This window comes from Bos indicus, chromosome 9 (assembly GCF_029378745.1).
Source record: "Bos indicus isolate NIAB-ARS_2022 breed Sahiwal x Tharparkar chromosome 9, NIAB-ARS_B.indTharparkar_mat_pri_1.0, whole genome shotgun sequence".
Classification (NCBI taxonomy): Eukaryota; Metazoa; Chordata; class Mammalia; order Artiodactyla; family Bovidae; genus Bos; species Bos indicus.
Window position 1 is genome coordinate 97624576 of NC_091768.1, and position 24617 is coordinate 97649192.

A 24617-nucleotide genomic window follows, 5' to 3' on the forward strand; every position below is an offset into this window, starting at 1 on the left:
TGCTCTATGAGACACCTGTCGTATAAGATGGACCACCCAAAAGGCAGTTCTTGCTTGAAAGAACTTAGGGAAGGCTGCTGTGGTATTCCCCTTGTTCAGGCATAGGCATGTTTGCATAATGAAAGCTTTAAGTCCAACAGAAAAAAGCCCTGTTTAATGGATTTTACTGCATGTATTGGAAGGACTGATGCTGAAGCTGAAGCTCCAATACTTTGGCCACTGGATGTGAAGAGCTGACTCATTGGAAAAGACCCTGATGCTGGGAAAGATTGAAGGCCAAAGGAGAAGAGGGCAGCAGAGGATGAGATGGTTAGACAGCATCACCAACTCAATGGATGTGAACTTGAACACACCCCAGGAGATATGAAGGACAGGGAAACCTGGCGGGCTGCAGTCCATGGGGTTGCAGAGTCGGACACGACTGCGCTACTGAACAACAGCAACAGCAACCGTGGGCATCCAAGCTCTCTGATCACTGCTCTTGGCCCAGGCTCTCTGTCCCGGGTTCCAACCATCCTCCTGGTACATAACATCCCTTGGACCCACACTGAATAAGGGTCACTTTGGAAAACACTGCTGTACATTTTTTTTTTTAACTTAGGAAACTTTAATTTCTAGAAAGATTTTTCTTCTTAACTAGAATTGAAGGGGTCAAACTTCAATTTGTTTGAGACACAGGCATCTTTGAGCTTGTGAATGCTTCTTCTAGGGTGATATCTTACGGCCATTTTCTCTGCCCCACTGAACTTTCTGTGATATTGATGAAAACACACTCTGTCTGCATGGCCTAGGTCTAGTCCAGTAGCTGGAGGCTGTATGTGGCCATTGAATACTTAAAATGTAGCTGCTGTGACTGAGAAACCTAATTTTAAATTTGATTTAATTTTAATTTAAACAGTCACTTGTGGCCTGTGGTTACCATATTAGACAGCCTTGCCCTAGACTGAAGTGAGGGCAGGATCAAAATGAATACACAGAAACTATGTTATCTTCATAGAAGCCTGTTTTCTGGAATGTTCTGAGCTCTCCTGTAGCTGCTACTGCTAAGTCACTTCAGTCGTGTCCGACTCTGTGCGACCCCATAGACGGCAGCCCACCAGGCTCCCCCGTCCCTGGGATTCTCCAGGCAAGAAAACTGGAGTGGGTTGCCATTTCCTTTTCCAATGGATGAAAGTGAAAAGTCAAAGTGAAGTCGCTTAGTCGTTCCCGACTCTTACCAACCCCATGGACTGCAGCCTACCAGGCTCCTCAGTCCACGGGATTTTCCAGGCGAGAGTACTGGAGTGGGGTGCCATTGCCTTCTCCACTCCTGTAGCTGGTAGAGCTAAAGAGGGTTTTTCTATTCAATTTGCCACAAAATTGATTTCCTAGGCTTCCCAGGTGGCAAACTGATAAACAATCCGCCTGCCAATGCAAGAGATGCAAGAGACACAGGTTTGATCTCTGAGTCAAGAAAATCTCCTGGAGAAGGAAATGGCAACCCACTCCAGTATTCTTGCCTGGAAAACCCCGTGGACAGAGGAGCCTGGTGGCTACAGTCCATGGGGGTCACAAAGAGATAGACACGACTGCACACACACACACACACACACACACACACACACACACATGCACGCACAACACATTATTCAAAGAGATAGAGCTTACTGTTTTGAAAGAGTATAATTATTTCACACTTATTTTAAACAAAAAATAGCTAAAGACATGTGGAAAGGTCACTGATCTATGTTGGATTAGAAAATATATATTTCTATTTCAGACTGCAGAATACTTTCTAGGAACATTTGCCAATTGCTAAATGTTTTCCAGAGGAATGGTATGCAAAACTTGTTTGTATGTTTATGAACAGTTTCTTTAATTAAAATAAATACTCTCCAGAGCTTTCTGTCTTTGCACTTCAAGCTGGCTCGCAAGCAGAAAGTCTAGCAAGACTAATTTTCACTCTGTAAATGAGCCAATCTTAGAGCTTAAATTAGATTTTTGGACACCTGTCAAATAAACATGTCATGCATATTTCTGACATTTCATAATGTTATCTTTCTTTTAAAAATACTCTCTGATAAAGAACATCCTGTATATCAAAAATAATGTGTCAAAAAGATTTGATTCCATGCTCTACATGTTGAAGAGGCCATAGAGTTGAGGCTAGCAAGGTGAGATGATAGCCTGGAGCTTAACCCCAACAAACCCACATTTAGGCAGAATGAAAAATACCTACCTGTGCTTTTTGGTGTCTCCTGGAAAGCATTATGACATAAACCACACATATATGGAGTCTAGGTTTTAATCTCTATTTTCCTTCGGAAAAAGGGAGATTTTCTATACAGTTTTCAAAATACTTGAGGCAATTTAATTACATTTTGTATTTTTATAAAATTCTTTAAAGAATGGAAAAAGTAACCATTTTCTTTATTAAATATTGGCCATCTCTTGACCTTCTATTTCTGAGTCCCACATACTGAAAAAAGGGCTCCCCATCTAGTTACTTTTAAAATCAATAATTAGAACTCTGAATGAAGGAATAGTTATCCCCATTTGTCTACATAGACTCGTTTCCTATATAAGGGCTAAAATAGGAGGCTTGGACTCTAACTAAAATCTTCATCAATATATGAATGCTATTGTTGTAAGTAGCTTCTGCAAGGATTTCTGGGCACACAGCAAGTCTACCCTGTTCTCATTGAAGTCTAGATTCAGTTTTAATGAAGCCTTTGTAACTTAAGGTTCTACAATTTTTGAGACTCTCATCAAGGAAGACAGTGCAAGAATGTAAACTTGGGTAAGAGGGCGTGGAGGGTATCTGTGCAAGTGAGGAGCCTGAGACGGATGCTCCGCTTCCTCGAGCAATCCACCTCAAAGCCATACATGCTACTCATCAAAGGAGGGAGAGTCTCTCGGACGCCTTAAGAAATTCTATTTAATTTCCTTAACTAATCGTTGGCTTAATGATTTTTTTTTTTTAAGATCTCTGGTTTACATTTAAATGCATAAGAGTTTTTTTTCCCCATTGTTAAATCTTATCCCTGTATTTCTAATTCAAAACAGAAAACTCTTCATTAAATTCATAGTATTATTTTAAGAAATTATCTCTCAGATGTATAATATCCCAAAATACCATCAAATAAAATAAAGATGTTTTGCTGATAGAAAACTTGCGAGGTTTGATTGCCATAGCTTTTTGTATCCCCAGGTCAGTGAGTATAATGTATTCCATATTTTGTTGCTGTTTTCTAGCATTAAACATGTCAACATTTTACATCGGTGCCATCAAAGTTAGTGAGATAGTTCTGATGAATAGCAATAAGGCCAGAGAAAGAATAATGCATTACATGAATTCCTCAGGAAATCAATTAATATTTTTATGTGCAGTAGTGAAAATATGATCAAGCGTTGGCAGAGAGTGAGGTCAGGCTATTTGATCCTTGTTGAGTTCTGTCTATCCATGTAAAAATATTCTGTGCTTGTCAAAAGGAAAATATCAGTGCTCCCAAAACCAAGACATTTTCTTTATCAGAATGCACTGAATTCTTCATTTGGTGGTGAGGCCTTCGATAAGGCAAATAAACTGCAATTTTTGGAGGATTTTCAGGTTCCTAATTGACTTTTTGTGGATCTCTGAAGTTAGTATACTTTGGTGTTCTAAATGATGTATTACACATATAAGTAAAACACTGCATATTTTATGTTTTTTGAAGAGATTCTTGTTGAGGCAAGGTAAGCGATTCTAATATTGGGGTACATAATGATTAGTATTTGAAAATAAAAGTGTATTCATATTACTTCTACATTTAATATTCATTCATTCACTCAATGAATGCTGAGCTCTAAATACACGTTCTTACTGAGAACAAGATCAAGGCTGAGGACAGGAATATGAAAGCATGAAACAAGTCTAACACTTCAACTCGGACCCTGAGAGGGAGTGCTTAAGCTCCAATCATTCTTTAATAATGGTAGAAATTTTGCTATAACCATCACACATCTATCAGGCCTTTCCTGGGTGGACTGATATTATCATTTAAGTGGAAATCCTTATATTCATTAGCTAATGTTCACTGCTCTCTGGGTAACAGTTAAGCCAGTGACTTAGGAGAGCCAAGGATCAGCTAATCTGACTTTCCAGTGAGTAGTACTACATGCCGGAGAAGGCAATGGCACCCCACTCCAGTACTCTTGCCTGGAAAATCCCATGGACAGAGGAGCCTGGGAGGCTGCAGTCCATGGGGTTGCTAAGAATCGGGAACGACTAAGCGGCTTCACTTTGACTTTTCACTTTTGTGCACTGGAGAAGGAAATGGCAACCCACTCCAGTGTTCTTGCCTGGAGAATCCCAGAGATGGGGGAGCCTGGTGGGCTGCCATCTATGGGGTCGCACAGAGTCGGACACGACTGAAGCGACTTAGCAGCAGCAGCAGCAGCAGCAGCAGTCCTATATGCTTGCATATAGAAGTCATAAGTACTAGCCTGAGCACTCATTTAAAGAAGTCAAAGACAATCACAATACTGAAGCTTGTGCCTTCACATGGAAGCTGTGTACAACAGTGATCAGGGAGGTAGCGGGGACCATCCAGGCATGTGGTGGTGGGCTGACTGATGGGAAGATTAGAACTGTCCTGTCTGGAGATCAGCACAGAGGTGTGTCTCAGCTCTAAAACTGTGAGTCCATGTGGGTCCACCTCACTATGTCCCTGGAAGGCTGAATTCTTCAATTCTGTGAATGACAGGGAATTTGGTTTTCAACCTTTTTTTATGCATGAGATCCTTTTTGTAACATCAAGCCCCACATAATAAGAGTTGACAGTTGAGGACAAATTAAGTACAGGTGGATTCGCGGATACCTTACGATAAACTTCGAAGCTACAGCCTACGAAGCACGCCCGAGACTCTGAGGCTTGCACAGCTTGCCGTCACCTCCTTTCCCTGAGCACCGTGTAGCGTGAGGCACCCCCTGCGCTGGGGGCAGTCCGCTTTGTGGCCACTGTCCATGGTGCTACAGCAAACCCTGAGCAGACCCCTCTGATTCCGCTTCCTCTAACTTCTACTTATTGGGCCCTGCTCTGTTTCATAACAGACAGACAACATAACAGTCAACATAAACTAGCCACGGTTTCTTTCACACAACAGCTTTCCATTACCACCCTTACATCCAGAAAAGACTGGCAGCTTACAAGGGTGCACAAATCACAGCCAAACAGCATATACCAGGAAAAAGGGAAGAAAAAGAAGTCAAGCCAAGAAATAAGCTTCCAAACCCATCCTATTAGTGGCCCATTTCTCTGCTGTAGACACCCCACAAATGTGGCTCTAGGTTTTCCAGCAGTCAGCTTTCAAGGGGGACCATTAGCAGGGTCAACTTTTCCCAGGACAAGCATAATGAATCTGGAATGGGCACCATGGTGCCTCACAGAAAAGCCCACTTGGATGTCCGGAGCCACAAGCGTTGAGTCATCTGTATAATGACCGCAGTATAAACAAATGACACCAAATTACTGTGCAAGAAAAGCCAAAGCAATTCTTTGAAGGGCTAAAACAGCGAGGCCTGGGTACCTAATTCCCTGCTGCGTCTAGCTTGATTCAGAGGGGAATATTCTAGAATATCTGGAAGAGAGGATCAAACAAACACCCTGTTGTTAATTTTCCTTGAATATTTAATTAGGTCTTTTAGGTGAGCTTCTGATAAATACTGATTAAGCTTTTGATTAAATATTAAATACATACATACTTTATGCCATGTGCTGTTACACCCGTCAGCTCCTTTAACATTCATAACGGCCTTATAAGGGCTTTCCAGGTGGTGCTGGTGGTAAAGAACCCGCCTCTCGATGCAGGAGACGTAGGAGACACTGGTTCAATCCCTGGGTTGGGAAGAATCCTTTGGAGAAGGGAATGGCAACCCACTCCAGTACTCTTGCCTGGAGAATTCCATGGACAGAGGAGCCTTATAGAGGGCCATTGTAATACACTCTGTTTTAAAGTGAGGAGACTGAGGCACAAAAAGATTAAGACCACTGGTAGTTGAGGAAGCCAAGATTTGGACCTAAGTCATACAACCTAATCTCCGTTTTAAGCACTACAGAATCCCTAAGGCATGTAAGTTGGGTTAACATGCTTTTGTGAAAGTTGAAGATTTGAAGAAAAAAGAGCAATGATGATGTCACCTGATCTCTTCTGAAAAGCTAAAGCAATGGGAACTGATATCAGCCTGAAGAAGCTTACAGGGATTGGGGCAAAAAGGTGGGGAGGACAAAGAAAGCATCAAGTTAGATGTTTCAGAAAATCATTTCTCTTTGCTCTTTATTCAACTTCTTCAGATTGTAGACAGTGGTGGTTCAAAATATATCCCTGAATTCCCTGACACCTTTCCTTCAGGATGGAGCTTAGTTTTCCCTTCGCTTTGTGGGTGGGCTGGAACTTCTACTCAGTGCTAACCACAGGAACAAAGCAGCCGTGATGGAGCACAGCCTCGGAGAGCAACTCACCACGGCTTTGTCTTTGCTCTGTCCCTTGGATCATTTGCTCTGGGTAAGCTAGCTACCCTTCTGGGGACAAGTAGCCTAAGAAAAGGGGTGTGTAATGAGAACTGTGGCCAGCAGCCAGTGAGGAACTGAGGCATTTCTGGCTAAGAATCATGGGTCGAGCCATTTTTGCAGTGGGTCTGCCAGCCCCAGTCAAGTCTTGGGTTAACTACAACTGAGCTTGACTCCAACCTCATGAGACCCTGAGCTAGAACCACACAGCTAAGCTACTTAGGGATTCCTGACCCTCAGAAGCTGTGAGATAAAAGATGTTTATTAATGAAAAGGCTAAAATTTGGGGTTATTTGTTATGTAGCAACAGGTAAGTAATACACAAACCAACAAGAATGCCCCTTCCCCATAACAAAACAGAATAAATAAAGATAAAACACATTACCTAGATGTTCCAAAGAAATATCCTGAACATAGTCATTCTCCTTTAGGTAAGGTTTGCCCCTAAACTCTCTTAACCCAAAGATATTAAAGCAATTCAATTCATTTCCAAGGTAATTTTCCGTAATTTGGAGTTCAAATGTGTGTGTTACTTAGAATATCACATTGTGGAAAAAAGGGAAGAGAAAGACGTTCAAATCTTAAAATTACATAAACCTTCAAAACTGTTCAAGATGAACAGTGAATGCAGAAGACGGGCCAAAAGAACTCCCCAGCTTTAGACAATGCAACAATAGGAACAATTATTAGGTAGAAGCACAGATAGAACCGGACCATTAGTTAATGGCTATTGCAACTCAATCTAAAAGAAAACATTTGCTGGAAACTCTGATCCCAGAACTTGGCAGCTTGCTTGGGCCACATGCAGCCGATGCAGATTATACAGTAAATGATGATGACTAAGGCTGGGAAGCAGGGTTTGATTTCCATAATTTCTAAGGCTGGCAGACATGATGTGAGTTTTCATCCTAATGAAATCGCCATTAGCCCAGAAGTATTTCTTTCTGCTTACGCATCATGGTATCTCATTATTTTTCAACGTCCACTTGCTCTGCTTTATCACTCAGCCCAGAGCTTGGTGAGCCCCACTGCATGACCGGCGGGGCGCTCTACCAAGGATGACAGATGCCACTTTATGCATAGGTAACTCAGGCGGCGCAGCCCCAATGAGGCCTGGGTGATATGCCTCTGCCATCCATCCACACTCCTCCTTCCAACAAAGCTCCTCACGAAGCTGCAATTTTAAAAGGAACGCTCTCCCATCACAATTCAACAGCATTTTATAAGCACATACACTTCTTCCTTTTCTGGCCGGCATGAAATTTAATACCAGGATTATTATCCATTTGTCATTTCAGCCTATAATTTAGCCAGCCTATTTGCCTTTGAGTTATGCTTCCCTCACTCCTTCACCGTCAGCTCGCATCCGTGGACCCGTTCAAGATGCCGTCTAGGTCATATTGGTTTGACCTCTTAGAACAAACATTTTCCATGCTTCTCTTTCTGCTTCCCTAAGAGGCCCCATTAAGTTTTGCTCATCTCGATTTAAAGTGATTTTTACCACCCGATAACATTTCAAGTTTTCCATATTAATCTTCATTTTTATTTCTTGAAATACTTAGGCCAGCAACGTAGCTAACACAATCATGCTAAGAGGTGGAATTCTCTTTCTCCTTCACTCCTGTCGACTCGATGCTACCTCTGAAGAAATCATTTTTGCTCTGAATTATCTGAGCACCGGAAGAAAAGTTTAAAAGGCTGACCGAGTGATTTCACGTCTTAAACACTGATAGCTATCAAAGCAGAAAATCTTACCTCCCCTCATTATATACGGGATTCTGTTAATTGAAATAGTTTTGTTTTTACATCAGGTTAGTTTTAGTTTTTACATCAGGTCAAAGATATCTGAGTCCAAATGGAAAATGAAAATAAAATGAAAATTAAAAAATCAGGCCAAAGCTATCTGAGTCCAAATGGAAAATGAAAATAAAGCACCAACCGAGCCAATTTTGCAAAGCAAACACACACACACAGAGTCCACACCGGGGGTGTGGCTGGTACTCACCCCGCAGCCCAGGCCATGGCCCGGCTCGCAGGAGACCTTCCGCTGGCCCGGTTCTGGAAGCAGCCCCGCCCCGCAGCCCGGGCCGGGGCAGAGCACGCCCCCTAGCTGCAGCACGCACTCTTCCGCCCCGTACTGCTGGTACCGGTTGTACTGCAAAAAGAAAACCAGCTTTTCAAAGAGACAGCACAGATGCGAAGAGCTACAGGCACTCACGTTTTACCGAAATGCTACTATTTGGTGGTTTGGGGGCGTTTTCGTGTCGATCCACTTCCATAAAAACTGCAGGGGAGGGGTGGGTGGGGTGGATAAGGTATGGTCCAACCTAGAGAATCCGAGTCCCAACTTACAAAAGAGATAGATGAGGCATTTATTCTTTGTGTTTCTAGAAATCTGTCCTCCAGCAATGTTTTTTCAAAGCTCGGATTTTTGGAATACGACTTTGTTGTTGAGTCGCTCAGTCGCGTCAGGCTCTTTGCGACCCCACGGACAGCGGCTCGCCAGGCCTCCCTGTCCCTTACCATCTCCTGGAGCTTGCCTAAATGCATGTCCATTGACTGAGTCAGTGATGCTATCCAGTTACCTCACTTAATACTGTTACCAGCAGCATTTAATAGACTTTTTCATACAAATTTTAGGGACCGCATCCATACTTCAAGTTATGGACACTCATAGGGAATCACTCTCAATCTCATCAGATGGTATGTCATCATGCCTCTATTCGGGGATCTATCAGTTTTTAAAACCATTTTGAAAAAAGGCGTCAGTGTTCCACCTCTGGTAATTGTTAGCAGCCCACACAATATCAGTGAGCATATTCACTCTGACGAAGAAAGACTAATGTTCAAGAACAAAATTTTCCTTTCACATTATTCTTATTCTTAAAGCATGATTTCTTTTACCCCTGACTTCATTTCTTTGTGCTGTTGCTTGGCTCAGTTCACTTTGACGATTCCTCCAGCCTGCAGAATAAGATTCAAACAGCACAGGCCATCGTCCAAAGCCTTCCTTATCACAGCCCTAAGTCACTGTTCTCCTTGCATTATTTGATCATATGCTCCTCTAAACTCAGCTCAACTCAGATCGATCTGCTCCACAATGAGTTAATTTGTGCAACATTTATTGAGCACCTACTATGTGCCAGACACCTCTGTGACTGCTGGGCTACCGCCCTGAACAAAAGGGCATCTTTACTCTCATCCAAAAGTCTAGAACAGGAAATACAGAAAGGTCAAACTGTATAGCATGTCAGATGGTGATAAGTGGGGAGGAGAATAAAAAACCAGAGACAGATTCAGGGGAAGACGTGAATGACAGTTTTAGAGAGGTGATCAGGGAATCCCTTACAAAAAAGGTTCGTTTAAGCCAACATCTGAAGGAGATTAGAAAGGCAAGCCAGGTGCCACCCGGGGGAAACGAGTTTCCAGGCTGAATACAGAGCATGATAAAGGTGTAGGGGCTGCAGCGTGCTCAGATTGTTGGAGGTCCCGCAGAGGGGCCAGTGTGTCTGAAGTAGTGAATGGGTGTGTGTGTGCGGGTGGGGCAGACAATAGTAGACGAGCCAGAGAGTTCATGGGGGTCCAGGATGTATAGATCCCTGAAGGCCGCCAGAAGAATTCTGCCTTTTATTCTGAGAGATACGGGAACCACTGGAGACTGTGGAGCTGTGGATGACACAATTTGACTAATCTCTTAAAGACAGCCATCTGGCCAATGTGCTCAGCGTAGACTCTCGGGGACAAGGGTGGAGGCAGGAAGCAGAGATGCAGGTCGGAGGTGGTTTCAGTGAGGTCCATGGAGAGATGGTGGTGGTCTGAACCAGGAAGGCAGCCGTGGGAGTGACGATGGATCAGTGGTTGAGCTCTGCATGTACTTTGAAGGTAGAAATGGCAGATATTTTGAGGCGGATTGGATATGTGACGTGAGAGGAAAAGGAATCAAGCAGGATATAATGTTTGTCCCCCAAGGAGAGAGGACGGGGGAGCATGGGGGAGGCTCACTGAGATGGGGGGACATGGGAGAAAGGGGTGTGTGTGTGTGTGTGTGTGTGTGTGTGTGTTTAGAGAGTTGAGAAAAGGAATCGTTATTTCTGTTGTGATCTATTCAGTTTGTTAACCTCTGACACAGCTAAGTCAAAATGTTGAGTGCCTAACTGAACGGATGGCTTTGGAATTTAGGAGAAAATTGTAGGTTGTAGACACCAGTTTTAAAGTCATGGGTGCACCCAGAGCTGAAAAGGAGAGGATTAGCATCAGGGCAACTATCCATTTTCTCATATTTCTGACCTCATCAGAAAGAGAAAGATGGATTGGTCAAGTCCCCTTGTAAATATGCTAATATTACTTATATACAATGGCATTAGCTAGAAGAGAGTTCTCATCTATAGAATGCATTTAGCGGAAACACTTGATCTAGGTTTGCTTACAGTGAACAAACTAGAATATGTGAATGCATAAAGTAAGGCTCTCTGAAAATGTCATAAGCTATGCAGTTGTTAAGGGGTGAATGGAGACATTTCATCAGGTGGTGAATGGTGAGACAGTTTGTATACCTGAGAGGTTTTGTGTTAGAGATCGTTCTGTGGGCTTCCTGGAGACCTGACACATTGGCTCTTGCCTAGAGTATGTGCCAATATGCTGAGAAAGGACCTGGGCTTTGTTAAACACAGTCGCTGTGTTAAATGATGTGGGCTTCCTTGATTTCGTCTGTGTTTCATCATTGCCAGCATCCTTGAAGTTATCAGTAAAGCGTGACACTGGGCTCCATCTATGATTCTTGTACGTCTGGTTTGACAGTCAGACTCTGTGTCATCTCAGCAGCCCCAAGACCGGAAGAGACTCTCTGCCCTTTGTGGAGGCTGAGATGGAGCCACTAAAGGAGACTGAGATGAAGCAGTCTACTAGGCAGGTGGAAAATGAGAAGAATGAGCGAGTTCTGGAAGCCAAGGGAACACAATGTTTCAAGGAGGGTGTATGTGTCATGACAAATTATGTCAAAGGCTGCAAATAAACCACTTTATCTGGAAGCTGGCTGGACTTAAAAATGGAGATGCTGTTGCAATCTTGACAGGAGCCATGACTTATTGGAGGCATGGAGCCAAAAGCCTTGTGGGGGAGGAGTCAAGAGAGAATTGGAGGAGACAGATTCCAAGAGGTGAGCACGGACACTTCTTTCTAGGAGTTTGGCCGAAAGGGCAGCAGAGACGGAGGAGAGCAGCTGGAGGGGCTGTGGGACTGGAAAGAGTTTTTTGAAAATGGGAGACCTCTGTAATGGCAGGGTGCTAGTATGCTGAAGGGCATGAGTGGGAGAGGGGCACTTGGTGGTGCCCATGAGCAGGTCACGCAATGGGAGCTGAAGGATGAGAAGAGGGGTGGTCTTGGAGGGGAGGAAGGCTGTGTGCTGGGGCCCAGGTGTGGACAAGGGAGGCTTGGGGAATTTGAGAAGAGAAGGAAAGGTGTGAATGAGAAAGGGGAAGGAAGGGATAGTCAGGATTGTTGCTGGGCACTAACAGCCCATGATGTGAGCGTTGAACCTTAAAGAAAAGCTGAGCACTGAAGAATTGATGCTTTCGAATTGTGGTGCTGGAAAAGACTCTTGAGAGTCCCTTGGGCTGCAAGGAGGTCAAACCAGTCAATCCTAAAGGAGATTAACCCTGGATATTCATTGGAAGGACTGATGCTGAAGCTGAACCTGATGCACAGAGCTGACTCTTTGGGAAAGATTGAAGACCAAAGGACAGCAAAGTGGGCAACAGAGGATGAGATGGTTAGATAGCATCACTGACTCAGTGGACATGAATCTGAGCCAATTCTGGAAAATAGTGAAGGACATGGGAGCCTGGTGTGCTGCAGTCCATGGAGTCGCAAAGAGTCAGACACGACTTAGTGACTGAACAACAGCCCATCTGGGGTCTGAGACTGAATCTTGAGCAGGCCGGTCAGTAGAGTGCCTGCTTCTCCACAGCGACACTCAGTGGCAAGTGCAGAGCAGACACGAAGTTGGCTTGAAGCCAGGTGGGGGTTGCTCAGACTTGTATGAGGAAGCCTCCGGCCCCGCTTTGGCTTTGGCACATGACATCCCCTCATATCACTGTGAATGATTCCAGTAAGTGTTTATTGAATCCCTCTGCTCAGCTCTGTACCACTGGACTGTGAAAATTTCTGTCTTGGCCTATGCAAAATGGGTACAAAATTTCAGTTTTACAAAATGGTTACACCCCGGGGAGCTAATGTACAGCCTGGGTAGTACAGCTAATAATTTTATTTTGTAGACTTGAATTTCAGAGAAGGCAATGGCACCCCACTCCAGTACTGTTGCCTAGAAAATCCCATGGATGGAGGAGCCTGGTGAGCTGCAGTCCATGGGGTCGCGAAGAGTCGGACACGACTGAGCAACTTCACTTTCACTTTTCACTTTCATGCATTGGAGAAGGAAATGGCAACCCACTCCAGTGTTCTTGCCTGGAGAATCCCAGGGACTGGGGAGCCTGGTGGGCTGCCGTCCATGGGGTCACACAGAGTCGGACATGACTAAAGCGACTTAGCAGCAGCAGCAGCAGACTTGAATTTGCTAAAATGGTAGCTATTTCCAAACTATAGAGTTTTTACTTAACATTTTCAATTTTACATCTGTATCTTCCTTTTCACCCCCTCCCCACCACTGGCTATCAAGAACACAGAGAATGATAGAGATGTGATACATATATACAATGGAATATTACTCAGCCACAAAAAAGAATGAAATAATACATATGCAGAAACGTGATGGACCTAGGAATTGCCATATTGAGTGAAGTAAGTCAGAGAGGGAGAAATATCGCATGACATCCCTTATATGTGGAATCTAAAGGAAATCATGCAAATGGACTCACAGAACAGAAAGAGACTCACAGACTTAGAGAATGAACTTATGGTTGCTGGGGAGAAGGGACAGTTAGGGAGTTCGGGATGGACATGTACACACTGCTGTATTTAAAACGGATCATGAACAAGAACCTACTGTGTAGCATAGGAAACTTCTCAATGTTACGTGACCGCCTGGATGCGAGGGGAGTTTGGGGAGAATGGATATATGTTATATGTATGACAGTCCCTTTGCTGTTCACCTGAAACCATCACAAAATTATTAATTGGCTATACCTCAACACAAAATAAAAAGTTTAAAAAAGAAAAAAAGAGAATGGTAGGATTATCATATTCACAATAGCACATTAGCTTCAGCTTACCTTGTATGCACCGTGATTTCAAAACAGTAATAATATTATCACCACGAATATGATTACTAAAAACTTCAAATATATTTCCATGTGCTCTACCCATTCTCCTGCTGAATATTTCTAACAATAATAGTGTATCTAACTGCTGAAACATAGGGCCATTTCATACTACCCCTTCTTTCTAATTGTCATGTTATAGTAACATGTCATGTAATCTAATTGTCATGTTATAGTAACTCTACACACTTAGCTCACTGCCAGCCCTCATGTTGATGTCTGACCAGCAATTCTGGTGGTTTTAAGTTGGTTCTCTAATTCCTTGGGAATATGTCACTGGAAAAATATTCACTGAATTCTTGCTCAGTGACAAATGATTCGGGGCCTTTGTTCTTGAGCATGAGTTTGGCTGGCTGAGTCCCGGGTTCACCTTTTCCCCCCCGCAAGTATCTTAAATGTCTTACTCTGTGTTCTGATGTAAAGTGTTATGGGCAAGCCTGATGATGATCTGATCTTTTTTTTCCTTTATGAGTAAATTGATCTTTTTTGCCCAGATGCCCAAAGGATTTCTTTTTCTTTAGAGTCTAGTAATTTTATTAGAATATGTCTTGGTGAGACTTCTCTAGTGGCCCAGCAGTAAAGAAATCGCCTGCAGTGCAGGAGTCACAGAAGTGGGTTCAGTCCCTGGGTTGGGAAGATCCCCTGGAGGAAGGCTTGGCAACCCACTTCAGTATTCTTGCCTGGAGAAGTCCACGGACAGAGGAGCCTGGCGGGCTACACTCCACGGGGTCGCACGGAGTCGGACTCGACTGACAGGACTCAGCACAGCACAGCACACGTCTTGGTGCTGGTCATTTTCTGGTCAATTTTCACACACATTCTATGTCAGGAAAGTTGTACTGAATTTAATTTTTTAGTATTTGCTCCATTCTCTTGCTTTGATGTTTTTCTCATGGGCTTTCTAGCATACATATATTAGATTTTCTTTATCCAACTTCTAAGTTGGTCAACTTCTCTAAACTCATTTAGAAGTTGGTAAATACAGTGCTCAGTTGTGTCTCATTCTCTGCAACCCTATGGACTCGCCAGGCTCCCCCTGGCCATGGGACTGTCCAGGCAAGAACACTGGAGTGGGTTGCCATTTCCTCCTCCTGAGGATATTCCCCACCTAGGGACTGAACCCCCATCTCTGGCATACCCTACATCGGCAGGCAGATTCTTTACCACTGAGCTACCTGGGAAGCCCAAATACAGTTCATCTTACTTGATTTTCATTTTAAAGAATTTTCTTTCTTTCCACTTTCTATTTCTCTTAAGACAATATCTCCTGTTATTTATCTGCACTTGTGTAATTTCTTAATACAAACACACTGTAGAAAATTCTGAAAGAGATGGGAATACCAGACCACCTGACCTGCCTCTTGAGAAACCTATATGCAGGTCAGGAAGCAACAGTTAGAACTGGACATGGAACAACAGACTGGTTCCAAATAGGAAAAGGAGTACGTCAAGGCTGTATATTGTCACCCTGCTTATTTAACTTCTATGCAGAGTACATCATGAGAAACGCTGGGCTGGAAGAAGCACAAGCTGGACTCAAGATTGCCAGGAGAAATATCAATACCTCACATATGCAGATGACACCACCTTTATGGCAGAAAGCAAAGAACAACTAAAGAGCCTCTTGATGAAAGTAAAAGAGGAGAGTGAAAAAGTTGGCTTAAAACTCAACATTCAGAAAACTAAGATCATGGCATCTGGTCCCATCACTTCATGGGAAATAGATGGGCAACAGTGGAAACAGTGGCTAACTTTATTTTTCTGGGCTCCAAAATCACTGCAGATGGTGACTGCAGCCATGAAATTAAAAGACACCTGCTCCTTGGAAGAAAAGTTATGACTAACCTAGACAACATATTCAAAAGCAGAGACATTACTTTGCCTACAAAGGTCCATCTAGTCAAAGCTACGGTTTTTCCAATAGTCATGAATGGATGTTAGAGTTGGACTATAAAGAAAGCTGAGTGCCGAAGAATTGATGCTTTTGAACTGTGGTGTTGGAGAAGATTCTTGAGAGTCCCTTGGACTGCAAGGAGATCCAACCAGTCCATTCTAAAGGAGATTAGTCCTGAATATTCATTGAAAGGACTGATGCTGAAGCTGAAACTCCAATACTTTGGCCACCTGATGTGAAGAACTGACTCATTGGGAAAGACCGTGATGCTGGGAAAGATTGAAGGCAGGAGGAGAAGGGGACGACAGAGGATGAGATGGCTGGATGGTGTCATCGACTCAATGGACATGAGTTTGAGTAAACTCCAGGAGTTGGTGATGGACAGGGAGGCCTGGCGTGCTGCAATTCATGGGGTCGCAAATAGTCAGACACGACTGAGCGACTGAACTGAACTGAACTGAACCAGTGAAGTTGCTCAGTCCTGCCCGACTCTTTGCGACCCCATGGACTATAGCCTACCAGGCTCCTCCATCCATGGAATTTTCCAGGCAAGAGTACTAGACTGGGTTGTCATTTCCTTCTCCAAATTTCTTAGTATATTAATTCCCTTTGGAGTAGTTCTTTTGGTTTACACCTGACTGGTGGATAGGACCGGTTGCTAAGCACTCATGTCTCTCAGGACACTATTCTGTTCTCCTCTCTGCCTCCTCAGAAACTCTGTGGGATTTGACCTTTTTTCTCTTCTATTGGGATTTTAATTGTTTCTTTCTGTTGCCCTCCTTTACATGAAATTTGTTCTGAAGTTTTAGGAGGAAGAAGGATTCCGAGTAGCTCTTAATGGCCCTATAGTTTCTTCTTCAGTTCTGGGGGAGTGTTCAAAAATATAAGGGCTCGGTTCCTGCCATCTCCTAACTCTGTTACTCTCCTTCCAACTGGACTTTCTCTTTTCCTTTACTTTTCTGAGTGAATCTCTGCTCAGCGTGGGGCGGTGTCCTCGCAGAGGTCTTTGGTTGTTGCGTCTTGTGAGTCATGGGAGCTGCGTGCTCCAGCCCCTCACACCTTCCTGTAGACCCTCCTCACTCCCTCGTCTCCTTCACGGAGCTGTACTCCTGAATTCATCACAATGTCTTGACCATAGGTGTTGCACAATTAATAGCTGTAGAATAAATGAATGAAATTTAACTACATTCTTAATTAAGGAACTCTAATAAAATAGTCAATGACAATGGGAATTAATAAGAGTGGGATAGGATGGTTTTACCTATGTGAATTATTTTCCTATTTTAAATAAATGGTTAAGTAATTAGCTATTTTCTGATTTGATAACAGATCAGCTGTCTATTTAATTTAGTTGAGCAATTTTACTGCTACGATAATACTTTTTCTAGGAAGAAGTTAACCTATGGACAAAGTGCAATAACACTTTAACAGGTCTTGCTGACTACATCTGTCACAGTCTCAAATTCTGACAGAATGTATAAATTATGCTCCTCTTTCCATTTATTAACTAAGGGATTTATAAAAATGACTTTATTACATTCAATCTATTTACAATACACTCTAGGAGCATTTGGGGAAACAATTCCTTTTCTAAAGGAAGACAAATATTTTAGCTTGTATATCTGGTAATTTCTGGTTAAAAAGTACATACAGGGTTTGAATTTACTACATTTACATTGAATTTACCTACATTTACTGAATGCATTTTTTTTCAACATTGTGAAATTTGTAAGAAAAACATTTGACCTGGACCAAGAATGTACTAGCATTCAAGACAGTTTAATGTCCTAAGGAAACAATCTGACTCTGCAGCCCCATACTACGTAGCCTCTCCAGGCTCCTTTGTCCATGGAATTTTCCAGGCAAGAACACTGGAGCCAGTGTCCATTTCCTCCCCCAGGCTCTTCTGGACCCAGGGACTGAAGCCCGGTCTCCTGCCTCCGCAGGCAGGTTCTTTACCACTGCGCCACCTCTGGGAAGCCCTGGGTATGTCATTAGCAGAGGTCACTGTGCAGTTCTTTTCAAGGCATGACCCACATTTACAGATTCCTTTCAACCACTTACTGGCACAAAGTTGAGAGTGCACGGAAAGAAGCCTACTGTATACTTATTGGAGAGCGGTGACAAATTAGCACGAAACAGAGCGGAATGTTAGTACTCACCGAGTGTAAAACACACGGAAACTGGTGAATGGGCAGCACGGGGTGGAGGGACAGTCACTGACCCTTTGATACAACTTGTGTTATTTCCTAGGGCTTTTTTACTTATCACTGTTGAATAGCATTTATAAATAGAACTAACCACTCCAGTACTCTTGCCTGGAAAATCCCATGGATGGAGGAGCCTGGTGGGCTACAGTTCATGGGGTCTCGAAGAGTCGGACACGACTGAGCGCGTTCACTTTCACTTTCATGCATTGGAGAAGGAAATGGCAACCCACTCCAGTGTTCTTGCCTGGAGAATCCCAGGGACAGAGGAGCCTAGTAGGCTGCCGTCTATGGGGTCGCACAGAGTCGGACACGACTGAAGCGACTTAGCCGTAGCAGCAGCAACTTGGATGAATGGGATTAATTTGTAACATGAACTAGTTCTGCACAGAGAAGGAGTCCATTCTCGGGTGAGCTCAAAAGTAGCAAATTCTCTAAAAATCCCTTCTGCATTGTCTGCCTTTGGAATCACAGCGAGGGTCTTTGTGTGTGCTTGTGTACACATATATATTAACACTTATTGGTCAACTTATGCTGTTTAGGCTATTAAACAAGTTTGAAAATCTCTAGATAAACTTTCATAAAGTGGATAATCTACAGATACCTAACATAATTTCAACCTGACAGAATAACATTTGCAAACATTAAGAAAATTTTAATTTTAACAAAGTATACTATTCCCTGTGAAAGTGAAAGTGTTAGCTCTTCAGTGGTGTCCAACTCTTTGTGACCCCATGGACTATAGCCCACCAGGCTCCTCTGTCCATGGATTTCTCCAGACAAGAATACTGGAGCGGCTTGCCATTTCCTGCTCTAGGGGATCTTCCCGACCCAGGGATTGAGCCTGTGTCTCCTGCATCAAAAGGCAGATTCTTTACTGTCTGAGCCACCAGATACTCATTATACTATTCTATACCTAAGGAAAAAAAAGAAGTTCTTCCTACATTGCATCAGACTATAGTCACAATACATCCTGTTAGATGACCTATCTAGGTAATATCGCAACTCATCCATATGGTTTATATTTTATATATTTGGGAAGTCAATTATTCAGTCTTTATGTGTATGCTCAAGGGTTCTCTTAAGAACAGGAAATACTCATTTTAAAGTATTAAAGTATAAAATGCATAGGAGTTTCAGCAAACTCGTATTTTAAGAATCTAAATAATGAGTCAGGGGAGAGGACAATCAAATAGAGGAGGAGCTTTGGTGGTGTGCTGCAGGAAGAGCTGGGTTGGGTAGGAGAATGTTCTGTAATGAAGCCAGGGCCCCAGTTTCAAGTCCCACATGGGCCAGTTAGCTCCCGTTTCTTGCCGGCCACTGGCTCCATGCTACGTGCGGGTGGTCACCTGAGGGTCACGTCGTGGGGGGTTCAAACCCTCCCCACCACTGGACAGCCCCTCAGAAGGCCTGTCCTCTGGAGGAGGGCACAGACGCTCCTTACGAGGTGTAGTTCCCATGCTTTCTTCAGAAAAGACAGCAAGAGGGAAGCTAATCTTGTGAGAGAAATTAAAAGCACAGGGATACTAGGTAAAAGTAGAATCTGGGGAAACTGGTGAACGTTCTGTTAAAATGAGTCAGAGCTTGTCAGCCGTCCAGGAGGCGCCGCAGTCTTTCAGATATGAGCAGGAGAGGTGGCTGTTTTTGTTCAGCCGTGGAATTTCCCAGAGTGGCCTTTTGGGGGCACTCAGGTACAGCTATAAAAGCAATCTCTACAGGGACTGTCCAGCTTTTCCCCTGCTGAATTCTGGCCTCTGTGAAGTCCTGGCCACAAGAACCTGGGAAATCCCTCCATGGCCCTGTCTCCTAGCCCCCCTGGAGGCGAGAAATCCCCACTAGAGATACCATTCTCTGAATTACCACCCTGTGCCAAGGACTGTGGGCTTCCCAGGTGGCTCAGTGTTGAAAAATCCTCCTGCCAAGGTAGGAGACACTGGAAACACAGGTTCGATCCCTGGGTCGGGAAGATCCCCTAGGGGAGGAAATGGCAACCCACTCCAGTGTTCTTGCCTGGAAAATCCCATGGACAGAGGAGTCTGGTTGAGCTACAGCCCATGGGGTTGCAAAGAGTCGGACATGACTGAACAACTAACACAGGCCTAAATTTTTCTGCTAGAATGCCTCTCTTTGCACACCCAAATGCCAAGGACTGTACCGACACTGCCTACTCGGTTCACACTCTGTCTGTCCTGGGAAGTGACAGGTGAGACCACCGGGTCATGAAGACATTCAATCCCTCGCTGAAGTTCACCCGGCAGGAAACCCACACCCTCATCAGAACTCGGGGCTCTGGCTCTTGAAGGCCTCCCTTTCCTGATACCAAGCTGCCTCCATTTTCCTTCCTTTTTTCTCTTTTATTAAAAAAAAATTCAGCTCGCTATTCCTTCATCATTTAGAGACTCACAAAAAAGCAGGGTATATGCTTCCTCTTTGGATAAAAAAAATCTAAAATAACTTTATAGAGGAACATGAATTTATGATTAATCCATTTCCACATGCTATGTAGAGAATGCCCTATTTTGTATATGTATTAGAATTAAAAAAAAAAAAAACAAACGCTTCTTCAATTCTCAGTAATCTTAATCTTATTTTCCTTCATTTGCAGGTAGTTAGCCCTGGGGAGTTGGTGACAGCCGCTCTGGGGGTGCCTGTCACATTGCTGTTTGTATTCTCAGTTTTATTGCTAATAATGTTCTTTTCATCCCTGGACATCTGTCATCGACTGATGTAGTAAATTGGCTAGAGAAAGGGCTAGACCTTGTTCATTGCTTAGAAAAAAAAAACATCATTAGGATGGCTGAAAGTAAATGTAAGGAGAAAACAGATCAAAGAACACCTGAAATATAATTAGAGAAACAGACTGCATCCTGGATTGCAATTTACAAGGTTTTTTTTTTTTAAATATTTTTTTTCCTTTTTCAGATGTTTCAGATAACATGATGCCAAAAAGTAACTCAACTTCTAGTAGTCATGGAATCTTCTGGAAAGGAGGTCAAAACTATCGGCTTGTTTGTCCAAGCCGTGGGCCATGTAGTGCCCCACACGAAGGGTGAGGCTTTGATCATTGCAGGAGTTTCCACTGAGGGTGTGACTTCACAGACTTCTGGAAGCTTCTGTTCTGCAAACAGATCTGCTAAGCACACCTTCTGATGGTGCACTCATCAGAGGGCAAGGCTGTCTGTGGGCACAAATTATTTTACCCTTTACTACAGCCCCTGAGAAATGCTTTTGAACAGTGCTGTTAGTCTCCAAACATGAGAGCCTCACGCTGAGGGCAATGGAACTTCCCCAAGAGGGTGTGGTACTCACCACTGCACCCTCTGCCCTGCCTGTCTCTTCCTGGGCTTTGCTTTTCTCTAAAACAGGATTTTCACATCTCTCCCCTTCTCTAGTCTGGAGGCAACTACGTTGGTTTCAAGGTGAATCTGAGGCCAGGAGGAGGGGAGGAGTGACATTTCATTATCTGGAAGTTTTGTGTAAGCCTTTGGTTTGAGGCAATGCAATGGGTTGGTTTCCACTGCACGTTTAATGAACTGATTACAACTTCCATGACCCACATAATTTAAAACATGATTTTCTGGATTGTGTTAGATGGCATTACACTCATCTTTCCTTGGTGTCAACAAGTCTATGATGCCAAGCAAGTTTTTTTGGAGTGAAGGCTAAGTAAGCTGCTTTAGTGCCCAAGAGACGCACTTGAGATAACAACAGCCAGGTAAGATAATGAGAGCCAGGTCTGGCTGTGCACCCCCTTCCCTCCAAAGATCATCATTATGCCTTCCATCATGCCTCACATCATACTTGACTTCTGAGACTTAGGCATCCCCCACTGTTCTCATTGCCATAAAGGTCTCGGTAGTCTCCACTATGAGCCTCCCCTCCCTCCTACATCCTCTCTCTGTGCCCCTGGGATTCCTGCTCCACAATGAAGAAGCTCCCCCAGATAATCAGCCTTTTCAAACATTTCTCTCTCCTTCCTGATTTAACGGAAACTGGTCCATCTCCTTGCAAGCCTCTGAAATGAAGGCTGCTTTTTGTTCCAGGTGTACACAGCTGAAAGCCAGAGGTGGAGCTGGTTGTCTCCTGGTTCTTCAGCGAGGTTCCTAAACTGTTGGACTCTCCTCGCTTGCAAAACCGCACCCCGCTGCTCCTTTGAGAGTTAGGCCGCCTGACTACACGTCCTCACCTTCTCCCCACTGCCGCTGCCTGCGGCGGTCATAGGTGGAGAAGTCCCTCATTCTTGGGAGACTTTAGCTCCTAGCTCATGATTTTCACCTCCGCCCTTATTCTTGTCCTCTTTCTGGGGATCGAACCATCCATCCATCAACCTGTTCTTTCAGTTCCTTTATACCTTCTCATTTCTGGGAACCTTTCAAAGAAAATTCTTCTACCGTTCCAATCCCTTTCTGGGCCTTGCCATTCTGAGAACTTGCACCACCTCTGAAACCTAAATTCCAAATGTGTCTCTTTCTAACCATCATCTCCTATCTTTCCTTTCCTGATACTCTTACTGAAGTATGGACACTGCTTAAATTCTTCAGCATCACTGAGACTTCTCATGAGCTGCCCTGACAGTTTCTCCCGGGCCACTCTTTGTGGGCTCTTAAATCACTCATCACAAATGTCAAATGAGCATTTTTAACTCCCTTGTGACTGTGTTATGATTCTCTAGTAGCATGGTTTCTCTTGTTTCTTCCCAAACTGCTCATATCCCCCACCCCACTCGCCCATTTCCTCCTTGGACAGTTTACTTCGTATTTCACTAAGAAGACAGAAGTTATGAATGAGGTATTCATTTACTGGGCAGATACTTACTAAGCATCTTCTATGTGTCAAACACTCTATGTGGAGAAGATACAGAAGTGAAAAATGTGTCTCTTTTCCTGGAGCCATCAAACACCAACTTCTCCCCGCCCCCTCTTCCACTATAACAGCAAACACGCCTTCCCCTTCCCACCCCACTCACCTGTGGCTTTCTGTCTTCTTACAACAAATAAAGTGGCTTTTTCCCCGTTAAGGGTCAATTCCTCTCTCTGTGCCATGTATCCAAACACTTAACATCTTCTAAAGTACTTCCTTTCTTCAGCTAGCTCATCTAACTCTTGAATTACCAAGTAATCCATCTCTGCTGAATCATTTCAATGAGCATAAAACAAGCTCTAGCCTCTTCAGTCTTTAAAGAACCCTCCTGCTATTTCTGCAGTTATTTTTTCCTTTTCATAACAAAAATTCTACAAGAAGTTGATTCCCTTTGGTGGACTCTCCATGTTGCCATGTGCAAAGGACAGCAGACTGACTTCCTCTCACTCAGCTTCTCGTTAGCATGAACATAAATCTGCCTCTGGGGAACACTTCCTTTCTTGGCTCCATCAACATGGCACAGCTCTGTATTTTCTTCTACTTTACTTGAGGCTCCTGTATGGTCTCCCTTGCTGATTGCTACTCTTTTACCAAGTTTCCAAACATTGGTGCTCCTTAGGGTTCAACCGAGGTCCCTCCCCTCTTACTTCCTTTTGGCAACTGTCATGGATGTAAAATGCCACCTACATGCTAACCATTCCAAATTTACCAGTCTCTGACCCCTGACCTCCTTCTCTGAGCCCCAGTGCACACATCCAAATCTCGACTTATCTCCTTCTCAATGCTTCAGGCACATCAAACATATTAACATGCTCTGAACTGAACCCTGATTCCATGCTTATCCTTACCTACTGCCATCAAACCCATCTCAGTGAATATTACTGTAGGATTCCTTCATCTCCCTGACTCACAGCTACTCAATCACTGTGACCGTTAATTCTACCTCTCAGTATTCACTTCTTTCTGTTTCTTCTGCCAGTCCTCATCTGGACCGTGTCTATATTGCAACAAGACTGACTTTCTTAGCCCGTGATTTGGATATGTCCATCCCCTGGACATCCATATCCATCCCCCATTGGATATATCCTTCCCTGGTGGCTCAGACAGTAAAGTGTCTGCCTACAACGCGGGAGAACCGGGTTCAATCCCTGGGTTGGGAAGATCCTCTGGAGAAGGAAATGGCAACCCACTCCAGTATTCTTGCCTGGAAAATCCCATGGACAGAGGAGCCTGGCAGGCTATAGTCCATGGGGTCACAAAGAGTTGGACACAACTGAGCTTTCTATCCCCTGCTTAAACTTTCAAGGATTCCCCATTGAGTTTAGAATAAAATCCAGACTCTTAACCATGGCTCACATGGTTTGGATAGTTTTTATCTTTCATCACTGTTCCTCTTGCTCATTATTTTCCAGTCACATTGACTTTATTTAGTGGCTTGAAGAAAGCAGGCCCTCCAGCTCCTCTGGGGCCACTGAACATGTGCTTTCCTTTGCTTCGAAGGCTCTTCTCCCCAGCCCAGTGATCCTAGCTCAGTTCATGGGTGTCCTCTCAACTTTCATATTTCAGAGGTCCTGACTCCTTTTCTAAAGTAGGTTACATCTTAGCTTTTATCATGATTTGTGCCTGTGACTTCCTTGTTTATCATTTTATACGACACTAGCAGAATAATCCATGGGGTTGCAAGAGTTGGACATGACGGAGCGATTGCATAACAACAAGCACAATAATAGTAAACAAAAATATTAAAAATATTTGTTGAATAGGTGAAGGTAATTTCCTTAAGATTCTGGTGATTAAACTCAAAGAGGAGGTAGCTGGTAAGAATGGAAGTATGTTTGAAAGGGAGTGCTTCTGA

The 24617-nt window shown here is 43.7% G+C and overlaps 1 protein-coding gene across 3 annotated transcripts in view; it reads right to left on the reverse strand.

Moving 5' to 3' along the window:
* AGPAT4 (1-acylglycerol-3-phosphate O-acyltransferase 4) overlaps positions 1-24617 on the reverse strand; it is a 1411158-nt gene that overhangs the window by 363620 nt on the left and 1022921 nt on the right. For all 3 annotated transcript variants that reach the window (XM_070795610.1, XM_070795611.1, XM_070795612.1), the window contains one exon: positions 8533-8682. In XM_070795610.1, the coding sequence (XP_070651711.1) occupies positions 8533-8682 (150 nt within the window). The remainder of the gene's footprint in view (positions 1-8532; positions 8683-24617) is intronic.